This window comes from Pollachius pollachius (genome assembly GCF_949987615.1).
Source record: "Pollachius pollachius genome assembly, chromosome: 4".
Lineage (NCBI taxonomy): Eukaryota > Metazoa > Chordata > Actinopteri > Gadiformes > Gadidae > Pollachius > Pollachius pollachius.
This window is the reverse complement of record NC_136937.1, coordinates 14,278,715-14,297,334: the sequence shown is the minus strand read 5'-3', so window position 1 is coordinate 14,297,334 and position 18,620 is coordinate 14,278,715. Positions and strand designations below refer to the sequence as shown.

General features: G+C 46.1%; 1 protein-coding gene across 5 annotated transcripts in view; it reads left to right on the top strand.

Moving 5' to 3' along the window:
- The window catches only part of rabgap1 (RAB GTPase activating protein 1), a 70,960-nt gene extending 57,568 nt beyond the window's left edge, over positions 1 to 13,392 (top strand). For all 5 annotated transcript variants that reach the window (XM_079735762.1, XM_079735760.1, XM_079735763.1 and 2 more), the window contains 7 exons: positions 1,406 to 1,498; positions 2,332 to 2,442; positions 3,212 to 3,316; positions 4,459 to 4,542; positions 8,334 to 8,405; positions 8,742 to 8,939; positions 10,786 to 13,392. In XM_079735762.1, coding sequence (XP_079591888.1) covers positions 1,406 to 1,498; positions 2,332 to 2,442; positions 3,212 to 3,316; positions 4,459 to 4,542; positions 8,334 to 8,405; positions 8,742 to 8,939; positions 10,786 to 10,911 — 789 coding nt within the window. In that variant the 3' untranslated portion in view covers positions 10,912 to 13,392. The remainder of the gene's footprint in view (positions 1 to 1,405; positions 1,499 to 2,331; positions 2,443 to 3,211; positions 3,317 to 4,458; positions 4,543 to 8,333; positions 8,406 to 8,741; positions 8,940 to 10,785) is intronic.
- Positions 13,393 to 18,620: the final 5,228 nt, after the last annotated feature.

Genomic DNA, 18,620 nt, shown 5'->3' with positions numbered 1-18,620 from the left:
CCCATACACGTATCACAGCCTACAGATTACACAGATTGACTCATGGCTTGTTGACCCTTTGTTTGGTGCTGTATGTTGTACAAGCTGGTGATCTGTCTCTCAGGACTGAAATAGACTCCCCGACAGCACTACTTATTCTATAGCACCTGGGGTACCAGAGGAAGGGTGGGTGTGGATGAACCGCAACAGATGAGCCCAACGCTTGTGGACACATGTTTTCTCAAGTATTCATTCATTTCTTTCTGAGGAGACCCATGTGGAAGCCTGGTATTCGTTGATTCTTTTTGATTTGTAGCATATTATGAGTGGCATGATTTCCGTGCTACGGTCACACCCGTAGCGTACAGCTCCTGTGGAGGAAACGACTACTCAGTTATTCATATTGGAAATAGACGTAGCACAAAGGAAACCGGTTTCTTGATGACATTTGAATCTCTTTCATTTAGAAGCAATTATGTCTTATATTGACCTCATTGATTGATAATAATAATTATTATAATAAGGGTAATACTAATAATAAGATTGATTGCATATCATTGCCCAAAACGTAGCTTTGTCATTGGACGACAACAAGGAACATGATTGCATATCATCTGATGAACGTATCAATGTTCATCAGAACATTTTCAGAATGACAATGTGATAAATAATTATACTGAATAATAAAACAAACAGTGTCTCAATAATAATTGAGTGCACATGTGGAGTAGAATAGGAGGAAACGAGAAATTATGTTTCTATATTTCTACATGGTGTTACTCTTTAAGGAAATGTTGAATGGATATAATCTCAGAGGATTATTTTGATTCTAAATACCCATAAATACCCTTAAACATTTTTCTTTGCAGTTGTAACGTCAGTTTCGTCTAGAAAAATACTACCAAAAACCAATCGTAAATCTGTAAATGCATTCTGCGGCGTATTGATCCCACTGGGAGTGCTAACGCTCCATGATGCAGTGCTAATAGTTCACACTGCTTGCCCGCAGCCTCTGCGTGCATTTTATCACTTGTTTTTCCACCACGGGACATAAAAACAACAACCTATTCAACGGGGAGCCTTGCCTTTGCATATCTGCCTAGTCGACACTAGAGATGCAAAGTAGGTGCATCCAACCCATCTCTGGACTCCTATCTGTGTTGGTCAAAGGTCAGCGCCTCATGCGTATGAGATGTCCTCTGGACTACTGTAAGAATCTGCAGGGACATCACGATGCCATAGTGAAAAGATTTATGAGTGGGGTTGTGTTCTGGATTGCGATCCTTTCGGTAGTTTTGATTCTCTACGATTTGGGTGGTAATAAGATTGCCAACGGTTGCATCTTTAGTAGGTGCGGTCTTATTGGACTACTTCTAAATGCATGTGTAGTATGTAGCTGACAGGAGGGCGGTGTTTTGTGGTGCAGATCAGCCAGAAGAAGCTGAAGAAGCATGAGAAGGAGTACCATACCATCAAGGAGGAGCAGGAGCAGCAGGAGGCTCCCATCGAGAGATACGAGGTACACACACACACACACACACACACACACACACATTCACTGTGCCACACACACACGCACGCACGCACGCACACACACACACACACAAACACTGTGCCACACGCACGCACCCACCCACGCACGCACACACACACACCACACACACACACACACACACAACCACACACACACACTGTTCCATACATGCATGGTACACACACACACCATGCCACACATGCATGCACACACTGTGCCACATTCACACACATACACAAACACACACACCCCCAGGATAACAGGAGCCCCCTATCAAGAGATGTGAGGCCCACACACACACACACACACACACACACACACACACACACACACAGGCACACACACACACACACACAAACACAGGCACACACACAAACACACACGCCCAGGATCAGCAGGAAGCTCCTATATAGCTGTGGCTCACAAACATTATATTGAAAACATGAAAGACTGAAATGGTGGTTAATGACTTGTCTACGACTACCGTGTGCTATCTGGGACCATGTTAATGAGTAATCCAGTGCGCCAGTCGTGCTCTGTTAACCATTACAGACCACAGCTTCTCCGCTATGCCCCCGGTTTCCCTTGACCACCACCAACATGCCCTCCACGATCAGCACAGCTCTCTGAAAAACAGCTCGCCTCCCCTGCTAGCTTTCTCCTCCTCTTCCCCCGTGCTCTCGTCCAGATCTCTCTGAAACTCCCCACTTCCTGTTCTGCCGCGTGCCGCTCTCCGATCGGTCGGTCGGTGTTCACCTTCTCCCCTTCTGTTTGTGTTCCCTCCTCCTCTCGTCGTCGCCCCCCCCCCCCCCCGCCAGCGAGAGAACCGCCGTCTCCAGGAGGCCAACATGCGTCTGGAGCAGGAGAACGACGACCTGGCCCACGAGCTGGTCAGCAGCAAGATCGCCCTGCGCAAGGACCTGGACAATGTAAGAACCGGCGGGGAACCCATCCCATCTAGCCCTGTGTCTTTACCGGGACCTGGGGAGAAACAGGGATTTGTGTGGTGTGGGTGGGAGTGCACGTGCATCTTTGTGAGTGTGCTGTTTAAACTTTATGTTTGAGAGTGTTGTTGTATCCGTCTTTTCGGTTCCGTCTTGTGTGTTTGGTGTGTGCACTTAGAGACCGTTATACATTTATAATGTTGTGTATAATGTTGCATTGTGAGTGTACCGTGTGGGCTAGCAAGGGGAAGGTTACAGATGGAAGCGTGGTTGAGGTTATTTATGTTGTGATTGTGTGTGTGCACATTCATGCTCAGCGCTCTGCTTTATGTGAGGTTAAACCCTGACCCCCGTGCTGTGATTACCTTCAGCACTGGGCGTGCAGAATGACCTCCAGGTACACTGCTGTCGCATTCTGTCCTGACAGCCGCTTCAGCCACTTTATCATTATTATTTTGCGTGTCTGCGTGCATGCGTGTTGTGTGTCTGTCTGTCTGTGTTCGTGTGCGTGCATGTGTGTGGGTTTGGTGAAGGTGTGTGTGTTTGGTGTATATCTCTGTGTGTGTGTGTGTGTTTGTGTGTGGGATTGATTGTTGAATGTGTGCGTGTGTTTTTGTGAATGTGTTCGGTGAATTTGAGTGCGTGTGTGTGATATCGGTGAATGTTTGTGTGTGTGTGTTTGCTGAATGTATGTGTGTGTTTTCGGTGAATAAATGTGTGTGTGTGTGTGTGTGTGTGTGTGTGTGTGTTCCAGGCCGAGGAGAAGGCTGATGCCCTCAACAAGGAGCTGCTGATGACCAAACAGAAGCTGGTGGACTCGGAGGACGAGAAGAGGCGACTAGAGGAGGAGTCAGCACAGGTCAGCATCAGTGTTCCCCGTGTTACTGATGGAGAGAGGTGGACCATTTATCACACCGGCCCACATTCGACTCCACCAATAGCCACACAAAAAGGAGAGTCGAGCGCAAAGTCAAAAGTGCTGAACAGCTCTAGGGTTTGTTTCCAAATCTCAACGAAGAGGAAAGTCTTCATTCATGGTAGGTAGTGATGCCTTATCGCGTGATGGAGAGTCTGCGGCGGCCAGCAGGGGAACGGCCTCAACGCAATACATCACAAAGTGATAAAGGTCGTCTCTGGTCGCGACCGGGTTGGCTAACAGAAGGTCTTCGCAGCTTTCTGCGTGCGTTTGATAGAATACAGAGGGGGGGATGGAGAGCGTGTCTCCCGCCCTAATGGAGACACGGCCGTGGATGCCTCGGGGGCACGCGGAGCCTCGTCTTGTTTATCTGTCGGCCCCGAGGATCTGGAGATTATGTACGGGGAAATGAAGCCTTTAAGGCCGACTGCGGACTGCTCGTTCGTTCGCTCTCTCGCTCCCGCTCTCCCACGCTCTGTGTCACTCTCTCTCCATCTCCCACTCTCTCTTTCCCGCTCTCTTTCCCTTACGCTCTCTCTCTCTCTCTCTCTCTCTCTCTCTCTCTCTCTCTCTCTGTCTCTCTCTCTCTCTCTCTCTCTCTCTCTCTCTCTCTCTCTCTTTCTCTCTCTCTCTCTTTCTCTCTCTCTCTCTCTTTCTCTCCCTCTATTTCTCTTTCTCTCCCTCTCTTTCTCTTTCTCTCTCTCCCTCTCTCTCTCTCTCTCTCTCTCTCTCTCTCTCTGTCAATCTCCCCTGGTGTGTTGGTGTGGGCGGAGGTGGATGCTGGGTGGAGGCGTGAGGGGGGATGGTGTTGGCGGTTTCAATTAAATTTGTGTCAAGGTCACGACTTTGGCGTCCGCCATCAAGCTGCCAATACCCCGTCTCTGGTTAATGCTCCCTGGCAGCCATCTTGGAAATACACAAGGGGCCCCTGGGGGCCGCTGTTGACATTGCCTTTGTCACTCTTGTCCTCTGTCTCTGCCAAGGGTCGCGCTAACACTATTACTGTGTGTGTGTGTGTGTGTGTGTGTGTGTATGTGTGTGTGTGTGTGTGTGTGTGTGTGTGTGTGTGGGTGTGTCCTCTGCAGCTGAAGGAGATGTGCAGACGGGAGCTGGACAAGTCCGAGTCTGAGATCAAGAAGAACGGCTCCATCATCGGGGAATACAAGCAGGTATGCAGCGCCCGTGTTCTGTTGGAAGCGTTAGAGACCCGAGGCTCTTCTGGACCTAAAAACAACTGAGGCCTTTGTTTGGTTCCTTTTCTAACTCGCTTTGAAGAAGTGAAACTGCGTCAGACTCCTACTTCCTTATGATCAGGAGTTGCATTAGATTAAGAGTCAGTCAGTCAGTGATAGACATCCTTGCGTCATTGCCGTAAAGATCTCGGTCTATTAATCAAATTTATCATTGCACTATTTTTTTAGTAGAACACATTGATATCTTGGTTACTTTACTGTCCACTGCCCCTGAGAGAGGCAGCAGATCCACACAGTTCTACTGTCCTCCACTCCACATGCTGATGACACGATATAGTCCAGCTAGACCTGACTATATAAGGGGCTCATGTCGGTCTGACTGTTTGTGGGACATCGCCCCACACCGAGAAGCACATCTCTGCCAAACTCACCACAAACATTGTTCATAGGTATGCTGTGATGTCTACTTAGGGATATGTTCCTGGTCATTTCAAAGGGGGTCACCAGCCTTTCCTATTGTTGTTTTGTGCGAAGATCAGAACGGACACGTCATTCGACCTGCTATGAACGTTTGATTTGATCTCAGTATTACTTCTCATCCGACAACATTTGTTTTTGTTAATACTTTTGAGGTGAATCACCATCAAGTGTGTTTATAGAAGACAGGAGCAGGTTCACTGAAGCACATCCAAAGACGGTCGTCGCCGCGGACACCGCGTGTGTCTTGAGTCGTGCACATGAGTGAACACGTACAGGGGCTGCAGCACACAAACACCACACTAGCCATTAAACTATATGCGTATAAACTATATACCACGTACACTAACGGCAGACCTCTCGGCTATGTGCTAGCGATGGCTGAGCATAGGCCCTTAACACAAACATAAACTCCCAGCGCCTTCCCCCCCGTTGAGCCCTGGTGACAGCTCGATCTTTGTGTTGACTCTAACAGCGATTCCGCTCTGGTTTTACTCGAGGCTTAACCCCTCTGCAAGGCATGCACGATGCTTTGCAGCGGTTCAAAGTTCCTCCAGTCCCCCTTGTATCAGGCTGCTAAACGTCCCCAACACCAGAGAGCTTCACGGGGTCGTTTCGGGGCGACTGTCCCAGCACACCCTTATTAACCTTCCAGAGGACACGGAACACACCGGGCTGAGGGGTACACTCGAGAGTACAGGCCCTCTAGTTCCTCTGAAAATTGATCTGTTTCTTTATAAGTGCCCCCCACAGTAATATGGTCTGTTCTTGTGTATGTTAGCCAAAGTTGCTTGGCGCTGAAACCTATCATTTCACCCCATGCTACTAGTGTCTCTTATGATGGCAGAGCTATAAATTGCACAATGGGCTTGTCGCTAACTTTTCCACACGAGGAACAAAGGAAATGGCCCCGTCACCAGAAACATATCATTCCCGTTTATTGGGTGTAAAAATATAGCCCGGAAATTGCAAATGATTGAGCTAATATAAAAGGGGCCCTGATGGGTTTTCTGCGTGCCTGTGTGGCTGAACTCTCTGGTGCGAGAGCCCTTCACATACGCAGCGTGTAGCACTGAGCCACGCTATAATAAGCCCGGTGGTGACACGATGGTGTTCAGCTGAACGGCTGCGCTCTTATTCTGAAGGGAGGCGGCACTGAGTGGCTCCAGATAAGAGAACATTGGAATAAATTTCTGTAGAGAGACAGGGGAGACAACAGAGTTATGTGTTGCTGTGCCGTCGCTCCTCCCAGATAGACTCATGTACGGCTTGCTATAGGTGGTTACCTTGGTTATAAATGTTGTGTTCATGTGTCTTTCTCTGGGCGGTGCGGAGGAAGATTCATTGTCTTTGTCTGTGTGATGCTGATACTATGAAACAGTGACATGCCTTATAATATATGACATGATATTAATAAGGTTTCCGAGTACCGATACAATCTGTATTGCGATCCTGTAAATATTTACATTCTGCAAGAATTGTGGCACGATATTTATATTTATTTTGCGGTATTTACCTTGGTTATAAATGTTTTGTTCATGTGTCTTTCTCTGGGTGGTGCGGAGGAAGATTCATTGTCTTTGTCTGTGTGATGCTGATACTATGAAACAGTGACATGCCTCATAATATATGACATGATATTATCAGGTTTCCGAGTACCGATACAATCTGTATTGCGATCCTGTAAATATTTAGATTCTGCAAGAATTGTGGCATGATATTTATATTTATTTTGCGGTATTTACCTTGGTTATAAATGTTGTGTTCATGTGTCTTTCTCTGGGCGGTGCGGAGGAAGATTCATTGTCTTTGTCTGTGTGATGCTGATACTATGAAACAGTGACATGCCTCATAATATATGACATGATATTATCAGGTTTCCGAGTACCGATACAATCTGTATTGCGATCCTGTAAATATTTAGATTCTGCAAGAATTGTGGCACGATATTTATATTTATTTTGCGGTATTTACCTTGGTTATAAATGTTGTGTTCATGTGTCTTTTTCTGGGCGGTGCGGAGGAAGATTCATTGTCTTTGTCTGTGTGATGCTGATACTATGAAACAGTGACATGCCTCATAATATATGACATGATATTATCAGGTTTCCGAGTACCGATACAATCTGTATTGCGATCCTGTAAATATTTAGATTCTGCAAGAATTGTGGCACGATATTTATATTTATTTTGCGGTATTTACCTTGGTTATAAATGTTGTGTTCATGTGTCTTTCTCTGGGCGGTGCGGAGGAAGATTCATTGTCTTTGTCTGTGTGATGCTGATACTATGAAACAGTGACATGCCTCATAATATATGACATGATATTATAAGGTTTCCGAGTACCGATACAATCTGTATTGCGATCCTGTAAATATTTAGATTCTGCAAGAATTGTGGCACGATATTTATATTTATTTTGCGGTATTTACCTTGGTTATAAATGTTGTATTCATGTGTCTTTCTCTGGGCGGTGCGGAGGAAGATTCATTGTCTTTGTCTGTGTGATGCTGATACTATGAAACAGTGACATGCCTCATAATATATGACATGATATTAATAAGGTTTCCGAGTACCGATACAATCTGTATTGCGATCCTGTAAATATTTACATTCTGCAAGAATTGTGGCACGATATTTATATTTATTTTGCGGTATTTATCTTTTGTGGGTTTAACATCGGGGTTCAGGTTCATTAGGTCCGTCGTGTCCACCATGGTATTTCTATGAAAGCCGGCAAACAGAATTGATCAGTGAATCATAAAGTTGAACACAATCTCCCATAAAGCGATACAGTCACTGTGACAACCCACACAATCCATATACAAATGTACCGTCACTATGAGAACCTACACAATCCCTATAAAGCTGAACAGTATGTTATATGCACTGTGCACTTCAATCTGTTATCCAGATGCATGTTGTAAGATATGCAGAGCCTAGCCTGGCCCGGTGAGTGTCTTGCTACGGATTTGTTCCTCTCCTCCTCCTTGTTTGTACAGCTTCCCTCCAAAATAAGCTGAACAGAGACGAGGAACAAAGTGCTGTCGCCATTAGGATGACTCAGGGTGTCACTGAGAGATCCATGTGTAGAGCCTGCGACAGAACAAGTCTGGGGGCGTGTTTGTGTGTGTGTTCCAGTGTGTGCCAGCACGCATACGTTTGCCTGCTACTTTGTGGATTACGGGTGTAGGAGAGAAAGGGAAGATTGCCACAGACACTGAATAAGTACCGTCTTCACATGCAAACGCTGGTGTTCAGTCAGGTGACCTTCGAACTCTGTTGTGTAGATCTGCTCCCAGCTCAGCGAGCGTCTGGAGAAGCAGCAGACCTCCAACCGCGGAGAGCTGGATAAAATCAAGGTAGTTCATCCTCCCCCCCCCCTTCAGCTCACTCTCCCCCTCTCCCCTTCTACCCTCCTGCCCACGTTCCCCCTCTCCCCCCCCCAGGCTCCCTCTCCTCCCTTCTCCGCCTCTACCACCTGCCTACGTTCTCCCTCTCACCTCTCCCGTCCCCCAATTCCTCCTTATCCCTCTGGTCCCTCCCAGTTTTTTCACCCCACATCCCTCTACCATCCTCTTTCGTCATTCCCCACCTTATGATCTACTCCCCCCCCCCCCCCATCCCCTCATTCTCACCCTCTCCATCCCCTCCATCAACACCTCTCACCCGTCTCTCTCCCCCCCCCCATGTTTCAGGCCAGGGTGGACGGCTGTGAGAAGTGCAGCGTTCTCTTCAACAAGGAGGGCCGCGTGCGCCTGGCCACGGGGCCCCTGGGCGCCATGGGGCCCGAGGAGAGCGAGGAGAAGGAGGGCCTGAAGAACCAGCTGAGGGAGATGGAGCTGGAGCTGGCCCAGACCAAGCTGCAGCTGGTGGAGGCTGAGTGCAAGATACAGGTGTGTTCAACAATGCACCAGGTTAGAGGGCTCCATGTACGATTCAGAGCATTCGTTCTATGAGGATTCTTTTCATATCCAAGCAAAATTTGTATAGGGACTGAAATATCCCTAAAGTAGTCGATATGGGGTCGAATCAAATCGGGACATCTAATAGAATCTCGTGGGGAATCAGTGGCGATACCCAGCCCTATACAGCCCAGAGAGGTTCAGATACCGGCACAGCGCTGCATGCACTGTAGATAGTTGATACAGGGACAGATACGTATGGCGGGAGATACGCGGGTTCAATTCGAGGAATTGTTGTTATTTCTTGCAGCCCAAGTTGAGGTTTATGTCTTTAGATGGATGTAATGGAAGGTATTAAATGTGGTTGTACTACTGTTGGACGGGGCTGACTAGCACCTGGTGGTAGGACTAGGCGGGAGGCCATGTTGGACGGGGCTGACTAGCACCTGGTGGTAGGACTAGGCGGGAGGCCATGTTGGACGGGGCTGACTAACACCTGGTGGTAGGACTAGGCGGGAGGCCATGTTGGACGGGGCTGACTAACACCTGGTGGCAGGACTAGGCAGGAGGCCATGTTGGACGGGGCTGACTAACACCTGGTGGTAGGACTAGGCGGGAGGCCATGTTGGACGGGGCTGACTAACACCTGGTGGTAGGACTAGGCGGGAGGCCATGTTGGACGGGGCTGACTAACACCTGGTGGCAGGACTAGGCAGGAGGCCATGTTGGACGGGGCTGACTAACACCTGGTGGTAGGACTAGGCAGGAGGCCATGTTGGACGGGGCTGACTAACACCTGGTGGTAGGACTAGGCGGGAGGCCATGTTTGACGGGGCTGACTAACACCTGGTGGTAGGACTAGGCAGGAGGCCATGTTGGACGGGGCTGACTAACACCTGGTGGTAGGACTAGGCGGGAGGCCATGTTGGACGGGGCTGACTAACACCAGCCCCGTCCAACGTGTCAGACGAATCCTGATAACACTGCCACATCCAATTTGCGCGCTGCGGGCGTATGGATGTGCGTCTCGGAGAACAATGCGCCGTGTTTTGACAGTGGGTCTGCAGCCAGCGTAATGGAGTCATAGCGGTGGGGCTGCTGCAGTGCCTGTGACAGGCCCATCAGTATGTGCAGCGGAGGTGGGGGGCCGCCGCCGCTATATGCTGACTGATCTGATGACAGGCGCCCCCCCTGTGTGGAGAGCCACATACACATCGCTGCCGTCTGCCAGTCCCTTCAGATATGTGTCGCTTATGCGCGCATGGCCTCACGTTACAACGCCGACCGTATGTAAGGGCCAATGGGGCAGGGCCACTTGAGGAGACGGATGAGGGCCAGTGGAAGGGGCGGACAGGAGCACACAATCAAAGGGCCACATGGGGTCTTTCTGCGCTTTCTATTGGTCGAGCACGCGATTTTACCGCTTTTAATGTCCAAGATATATAATCAGTATTAATATTGATATGCATGGTATAATATATGAAAGCATTGTTAAAAGGTAAATCCTTTTACCCAATTTCTATAAGAGCCATTTAGTGCCACTTGTCGTTTACTGCCATTTCTTGCTATATAAAATATTAAACTGTATAGTTAAAATACTGTATTGTGCTTTTTACTACGCTTTATAAAATGGTCAGCAATATAGTTGCTATCAGGTATATCGGTGCTGGATGCTTTTGGACGGATCGTACCATTTGATTTCACTCAGGCTAATGTTAACGTTCCTCATGTCTTCCCTTCCTCCTACTCATCTCCCTCTTTCCCTTCTTCCCTCTCTCCTCCTCCCTCTCCTCTCTCCCTCCTCCTCCCCTCCCCTCCCCCTGGCCTCCTGTCCCAGGACCTGGAGCACCACCTGGGTCTGGCCATGAATGAAGTGCAGGCCGCCAAGAAGACCTGGTTCAACCGGACCCTCAGCTCCATCAAGACGGTGACGGGCACCCAGGGGGGCAAGGAGAACACCTAACTGACCACCACCACCGCTGCTATCAGCAACGTCTGGACCCTCTAACCACCAGGCCCCCCCCCCCCCCCCAGCGCCCCGCTGAAAGGATTTCAACATAACTTGACTGCTACCCCCCAGGATGATCTGGGGATTTAAAAAACAAACTGTGTTAACACTACACCCCCTCCAATCCTCCTAATCCTCGTAAGCAGGCTGTATCTCCCCCCCCCCCCAGTAAGTCCATTATCCCAGCAGCCCCCGCTCACCGTGGGTTTAGGGTGTGTTTTGTTGGCGCTGCGCTTCCAGATCTCCGGTGGACAAGAGGCTGGCTGTGGAGAGAGAGAAGAGGCTTCTGTTGATTTTAATCTTTGTACTACTGATATTTAAACGCTGTGGGGGCTGGACACGGGCCGGGCGCATGCGTCACCACTCCCTGCTTTATGTTCAACTCCCCGGCACAAGCAAGCGTTAGTCCCCCCCCGTTTGACAGAGAGGAAGGGGTCTTTAGGTACAGCGCTGACATGAGATGAGACGCCTTTTTCTGAACGGAGCTTTTTTTTTTTTTTCCTCACATTTACGTTTAACAAAGTGTCACGTTTTTTTTAATGTATGTATAAGAATGTGCTGTTAGAAGAAGAAAAACACGGATATGTGCGTGGATTGGTGTTCCATTAATGTTGATTGTCGGGATTGTGTATTTGCTTGAGTGTACATGTGTGAGTGTGTGTGTGAAAATGTGTGTGTATGTATGAGATTGGACTTGGAAGATGTGCTTCAGTGACTGACTGAACAGCCATGGATGAGTATGGCGTGTAAATATGAACATAGCAGAGGGACAGAATACAAAGAAAGCACTCATTTAGCCTGCGCGCGTGTGCATGCTTGTAAAAGGAACGTTTTAGATTTTTTTCTAATTGTCTGGGTTGCGCTGATTAACCTGTGTGTATATGAGTGATGCTGGTGGCAGCGGGGAGGCGTATAGCAGAAGACAATGACCATGTGATGCACAGTGTGCCAGAGGGAGAGCAGTCTTGCCCATCTCCCGTGGTAGTAAATGACTTTATTAAATCTAAATTCTCTAACGTTAAAAATGCATGAGGGTTTATTGTCAGCAGCTCCCGGACATAAATATCTTGGATAAGTGGAAACTTCATGAGAACCTGGCTAACTGAATCCCCTCCTAGAATGAATATATATATATATATATATATATATATATATATATATATCTCCCCCCCCCCCACACACACACACACACACAACCTAGCCGCGGCACAAGGACCAGTGAGTGTTTGAAACCCTATCTGTCACTAAAGACAAGGGTCAGACTGCTTGATATACGGGAATACGCTCACACATACACAAACATGTGCACACACACATGCATGAACACACACACACACAAACACAGGTACTGGTAATTCCATCTGGCTATTTGGGAGACAAGTTTAAACCACTCACCCTACATCACTATTCCAGCTCTCATGTCTCCAGCTGCTCACTGACCCCCCTCCCCTCGACCTTTGACCTTGACAGAGGAGGTCATGTTTGGAGGCTGTGCTTCGCTAGGTTAGCAGACATATTGTGTTAGCACGGTGTCATGAGTTTGCCTTTACCATGATTTTAGAATAGACTCAGACACACATCCATATACGTTGAATACTTCTATTAAAAGCACAGCAACAACTAAAACGTGCGTTCTTCCAAGAGCCCTCACCCGATCAAAAGCACATTTCATGATCCATGTCCACTGCCTTCCTGGACCTCAGTCCTACACTGAGTGGGTCGATGACCAGCGTTCTGATTGGTTCGTCTGGCTTAGAGGGTTGCCGGGCAGGGTCACCAGGGGCCGCACAGGAGTTCGGACCAGGGTCACAGTGAAGCCAATCCCGGGTGGAATAGGGGTGGTTGACTGTGTGTGTGTTTGTATGTTATTGTGCTCCTTTTTGTCTTTAGGACGGAAAGTGCAAAGCTTGATGCTTCTAAATCATTATCACTCATCCCGTTAAGACTTTTCTGTCAACGCTGAGACGTTAAGGAAGGATTTAGTGTGTCTGACAACGTGAAGAGAACTGGTGAATCGTGAGCTGAATGTAGTTTGAAGGTGGAGCGATCAGTGGGTGTGAAACACACCCATGATGCTACGGGGAAAGGCCAAATAACAACAAAGGGGTTCAGTCCTCTAACCACTGAGTTGTAAATAACATATAAACCATAAGTGAATAAATCTGGGGGTTTGTTTCATGTTTTTTCTATTTTATAACTAACGTTGCCTACTTGTACCTTACCTACCTGCTGTGATACAGTTGACTTCACTATGTTTTTACTTGTTTCCTTTATTTCGCTCCGAGCTTGAAAGTCAAACTGCTGTTTGTTAATTTGTTACTGACATGCCCAAAACGTAGCTTTGTCATTGGATGACAACAAGGAACATTATCAGCGTGTGGACATTGTAATAGTGTAGGGTGCATTGTGTATACTTCATGACTTTCATCATAAAGATCTGAACACGGAGAGATTGTATCTGACTCACACGTTATTCAACATATATATATGTATACACACATGCATACACCATTTATGTACATACAGTATATATTTACATATACACATATATATATATATACACATATGTATACATATATTTATCCATACACACATATATATGAATATAAAATATACATAAATATATATACATATGTGTATATGCATGTATGTATATATAATGTGTGTATATTTATATATATATTGATTGAGAATGAGTCCATTTTTTTTAATTTGTTGAAATACATACTTAAATCAATATGCATGCATGCATCCATTGCTATATAGGCAGATATCTAAAATTCATCAAATAATCAGGTCAAATTGTTTTCTATGACCTTCACCATATTCTTGTTCAACATGTTCCTAGGAACCTCTGTGCTGATACACAGATCTGTGTGTGTGTGTTTGTATTATATATATAAATATTTGTGTGTATGTGTGACATCCACTTACTCACTCGCAGTATATCCATGGGGTCACAACGAGATTCTCTGTGGTAACCAGGATCAACAAACAGCGGTTAGCTAATCCGGCTCAGGTCCCTGTTGCATTCCACTGGGCCAATAAAGTTATTCCAAAGGATATGGAGCATCAGGGGGGACTGTGACCTCAGTAGAGGTACTGATCGAGGTTCCTTTCAACCCTTTCTCTTCATTGTCGTCATCATCATCGGAGAAAAAGGGAGAGAGACAGAGCCAGCGAGAGAGAGAGAGTAATACAGAGAAAGGAGCAATGGAGGAATGAGAAGCAGTAGAGATGACTCCCTCCAAAGTTGCCCCCGTTTTTCTACTGTTGATCCAAGACAGAAATTAAATATTTGGTGAGGATTGGGGAAGGGAAGAATATGGTCCTGTATTACCCTCAACCAGATATCAACAGATCTCTAGTGTTTACCAGTTGTAGAACCAGAAGTATCTTGAAACTTTTTTGTACTTTTCTGTTTGAAAGCTATTGTCTTTATAAAAGTAATCTACTTGCCATGGTAGGACTTGAACCAGGGTCTCTAGTGGTCGACGGTCTTAACCGGTAGCTCTCTCTACTCATCCACCAAGTCATCATAAAGTATATGGTTGGAGGTGGGATTTGACACTATACACAACATTGTTATGTATAAAAAAACTCTTTAATGTCCATGCTGATAGTGATCTTTCCACTGTGCCACAGAGCTGGAGATTAGGTGATGACTGGAAGTAATACTTTACATTATAGTCACACAATGATTTTTTGTTTAAAAAACAACCATCATCAGTAGGACTTGAACCCTGGTATCCAGCACTTTAATCAGCAGGTCTTACCACTGAACCACTTAGACTCTAACAAAACAATGCAGGAATTTATATTTAAATTTCAAAGACTTCTGTTTCACCTGTTTCCTGGGGACATGTTGAACCAAAATAGTTTGTAGAAACTATTTGATTTGATTTTTTTTTCTTGATTGCACCATGAAGACTTCAAGCCTGTCGGCGCTCAATTGCCTTACCGTAAAAGACAATGTAGATGCGCAACTTCACTTTTTTTAAGTGTAGATAGCATGACAGCAGCTCCTACGGTGTGAGTGGGGGCCGAGCTCAGCGCGCTTTATTACTCTGTCTGTGTATTCAGGTTGCGGTCAGATTTAAAAGAGCTTTGTATGATTATATACGAGGGTATATTATTTAAAAAATGTCCACGTACAAGCGAAATAGCGAGTAATTTCAGCGAAGGTGTGGCGTGAGCGCGCGTGAAGGTCGTTTGAGTGACACTCAGGCTCAGCGCGTGAGAGTTGGCAGCCCTGCCTGAGCGACGAGTGTATGTGTGTGTGTGTGTGTGTGTGTGTGTGTGTGTGTGTGTGTGTGTGTGTGTGTGTGTGTGTGTGTGTGTGTGTGTGTGTGTGTGTGTGTGTGTGTGTGTGTGTGTGTCCGAGGCAACATTGTTATATCATTTGGAGCGTTTACAACTCCAATAAAATGAACACCTCGGGCGATGACTGAAATGGAGATGTTGGAAACCCGTTACACGTCGGGACCTGGCGGTAACGAGCACCAGCATTACGCAATCCATGAGTTCTGACTTCCACGCCAACCCTGTTTCTTCTGGCGCTCCCCTCCGCCGCTATAAATACAACCAGCAGACAGCTACACACTCGGGGGGGGGGGGGGGGCATTTGCTTGCGTGGCAAGGAAATGCTGACGTGAGGATGTTATTTAGTCAGCGGGCGGCCTTGCGGGTCACCGATATGAGGTCCAGGGTGAACCTGAGCTCAGAGAGACCCCCTCCCTCCTCCTGTCCTTGTGAATGTGCATCATACACACCGTTTTTTGTGTCTGTCATTAGTCACTGGCTCAATATAGAACTGACAGCATTTTTGAGCAATAGCAAATGCAAATACTGTCAGTACTATGCTGGGTCCACATATGAATTAAGCTATGATATGACGAGTCATATACCCGTGAGGTTACAGGAGTTCAAATCAGGAGTCTCACTTAGTGCATACATTTATCCTCACATTAACACAGATGGTGTGCATGAGGCTCCATTATATCTGGCTTTGCATGTCTACGGTGCCAGAATGCACTGCCACTTTTTTCTACTGTAGGCCCACTTAGCTGTGAATCGGTCCAAGCTTTGTTCGACGTGTTTTAGTCTGCAGTGTCAGTGCTAATTAGCAGCTCTTTAAGGGAAAGTGATGTATGCTGCTGGTATTACATTATGGGGAGGGTGTCTGCTTTCATGGCCTATCTGGTTTATACCGTTTAGTTCCTGCTAGGAGCAAACTCAGCTGCCCCCGCCTGGTCTTAGTGACAGTTGTGCTGCGGAGATGATATTCCAGCCATGGTGCTGATGTATGAGACCCCTGATAACCCGGAGGGGAGGCTTTAGGTTGGTTTGTGGGGAGATTGAGAGGGATCATGTGGTTGAGTTATGGCTGCGGACATGGGTTTGCGTTATAGGATGTTGTGGTCGGATTGTGTGAATGATGTTACCGTTTAACAGGTGGTGTTTGAGACGTAGTAGTCAGTCAACCTGTATCGTAGTTAAATTTATAGTTTATTTGTTTTCATTTTTCTTAATCTACCTTTCCACTCTCAAGTCCCATGATTCATTCAGTGGCTATGCGAATGTTTCTGCAAATGTTAACAACCATTTGGACCAATTGAGTAAATACTTGTAGTCACACCAATATGTACATTCATGTGCAATATATATTTTTTGTCATCTTACAAAATAAGTGTAGTTATTGGTTGTAAAGGGAGAAAAGGGAATCCAACCTTATTTACATAATCACAATGTAAGTGTACGTAGGCCAACATAAATCACACATTTAATTCCGAGCCAACGTCTCTACAATCTGCTTCCTGGCTGGTTCTCTCGGATATAGAGAACAGAGTCTCTTCAGAGTGGCTTTGTCAGGCTGGATACAGTAACGCTGATCCCGACCGATCCAGGGAGCAGATTGGACAGGAATAGGAGATAGTGAGGCGATCGAGTTCCGTTTACCTTCATCACAGCCACTGCCACCAAAGGCTACACTGTCAATTATTAAGTCTTAAGTTGTGTTGGTGTTTTTATTCTGTTTTGATTCTGATGCTCCTCATCAAAAGGATTCAATATGAACCAAAGCATGCTTTCATTTCAAACGGTAATCTCACACTGGTGTAGAAATTAGAATTAGACATGGGACTGCGTCGTACATGGAGATAGATATATATGTATATATATATATATATATATATATATATATATATATATATATATATATATATATATATAGCTAAAGCAAACAACAGATCACGTGTAAAGTGAGAGCTGTACAAGTATGTGACGGCTTCCATAAGTGGACGGACGGATTGGAAGCGAACTGATGAGATTGGCGGAGCGGGACTAATTTGTTAGGAGCAACTGTCATCGCCCTCCCCCTCCCTCCCTCCCCTCCCCTCCCCCTTCCCTTTTCTCGACGTCTCTCCTCTCCACACTTTCTCCCTCGCCTTCCTGCGTTTCTCCCGGTCGCTTCCAGGACCTGCGAGATGACACGCACACATGCTGCAGCGGTCCTGGCAGGCGGATGATAGGCCGGCGAGCTCAGTGGGCTGGTGTTGACTGTTGGAGATGTCACATGATACTCTGAGTCGACCAGAAGCAGCGCTGACCCCGATAAAAGTGACTGACACGCCACCCAGCTAAACCATTTGCTTCTCCAGGCCTATTTGGGTTTGTTTGGCACCCCAATAGAATTGGGTATAGAACGAATATGAATAACATTTTTATTCTCCTTCTGTTTTCATGTGTTATGTTTGATTTTCCAGTGATTTTCCACTGATCTGAAAAGAGGAAGAGTGCGTTGTGGGTCTTCTGATTCAGTTAGAGGTTAGGGTGGCAATCTCGAAGATCTTTTTCGTTCTCCTTGAAGGTTACTTTTGGTGAATGAAACCATTTCACAACAATGCAAACTAGTGAGAGGAAGTGTGCCCCCAACCACCACCACTGAGAGATGGAAACCGCTCGGCTGATTGCGCGGCCTGTGATTTGAATGCATTGCGAGAATGTCGCCCGCGACCCCCAGATTGTAACGTTCATAACACTGAAAATGCGAGAGCTTTGATCGGTGAGCCGCAGGCGGAACCCCCATTGTATTACCTCGTTCGGCAGCAGGTAGTTACCTGAAGTTACTTTTATTAAAATGAACATTATTTCAGATCTTAGAGATCGCCACTTTGAAACCAAATGAAACTTTGTTTGAACAAAGTCATTCTCAGGAGAAAGATATCAACCCTCCTTTCCTTGTTTTATTTGACACTTGGTCAAGCAGAGCGATAAAGCCAATAACTGTGACCAACCATTAAGCAATTCCACCGTGAATTATTTTTAATAATAATAAATATTACAGATAGTTAAAATGACCATTCTCAAATATTGTCATCTGCCTCTTAGCCAGTGCAGTTTTAATAATAACGATGTCTCTGTATTCTGTCATGACATACAGTACCGCTATCCGAATTAAATAACTTCATGGATATTCATATCATTGATCATTTTTAAGTCCAATATCGTATATGAATGAGCACAGGAAAACCTGACTCTGGTTGAAACTCATTTTGAGTAAAATCAAAATAAATAACTTTATTTATATACAAACAAAATGAAACACAGAAATCCAAAGCACTCTTAAGACATCACTTGGGAAAACAGTCAAAGTAAAAAATAAA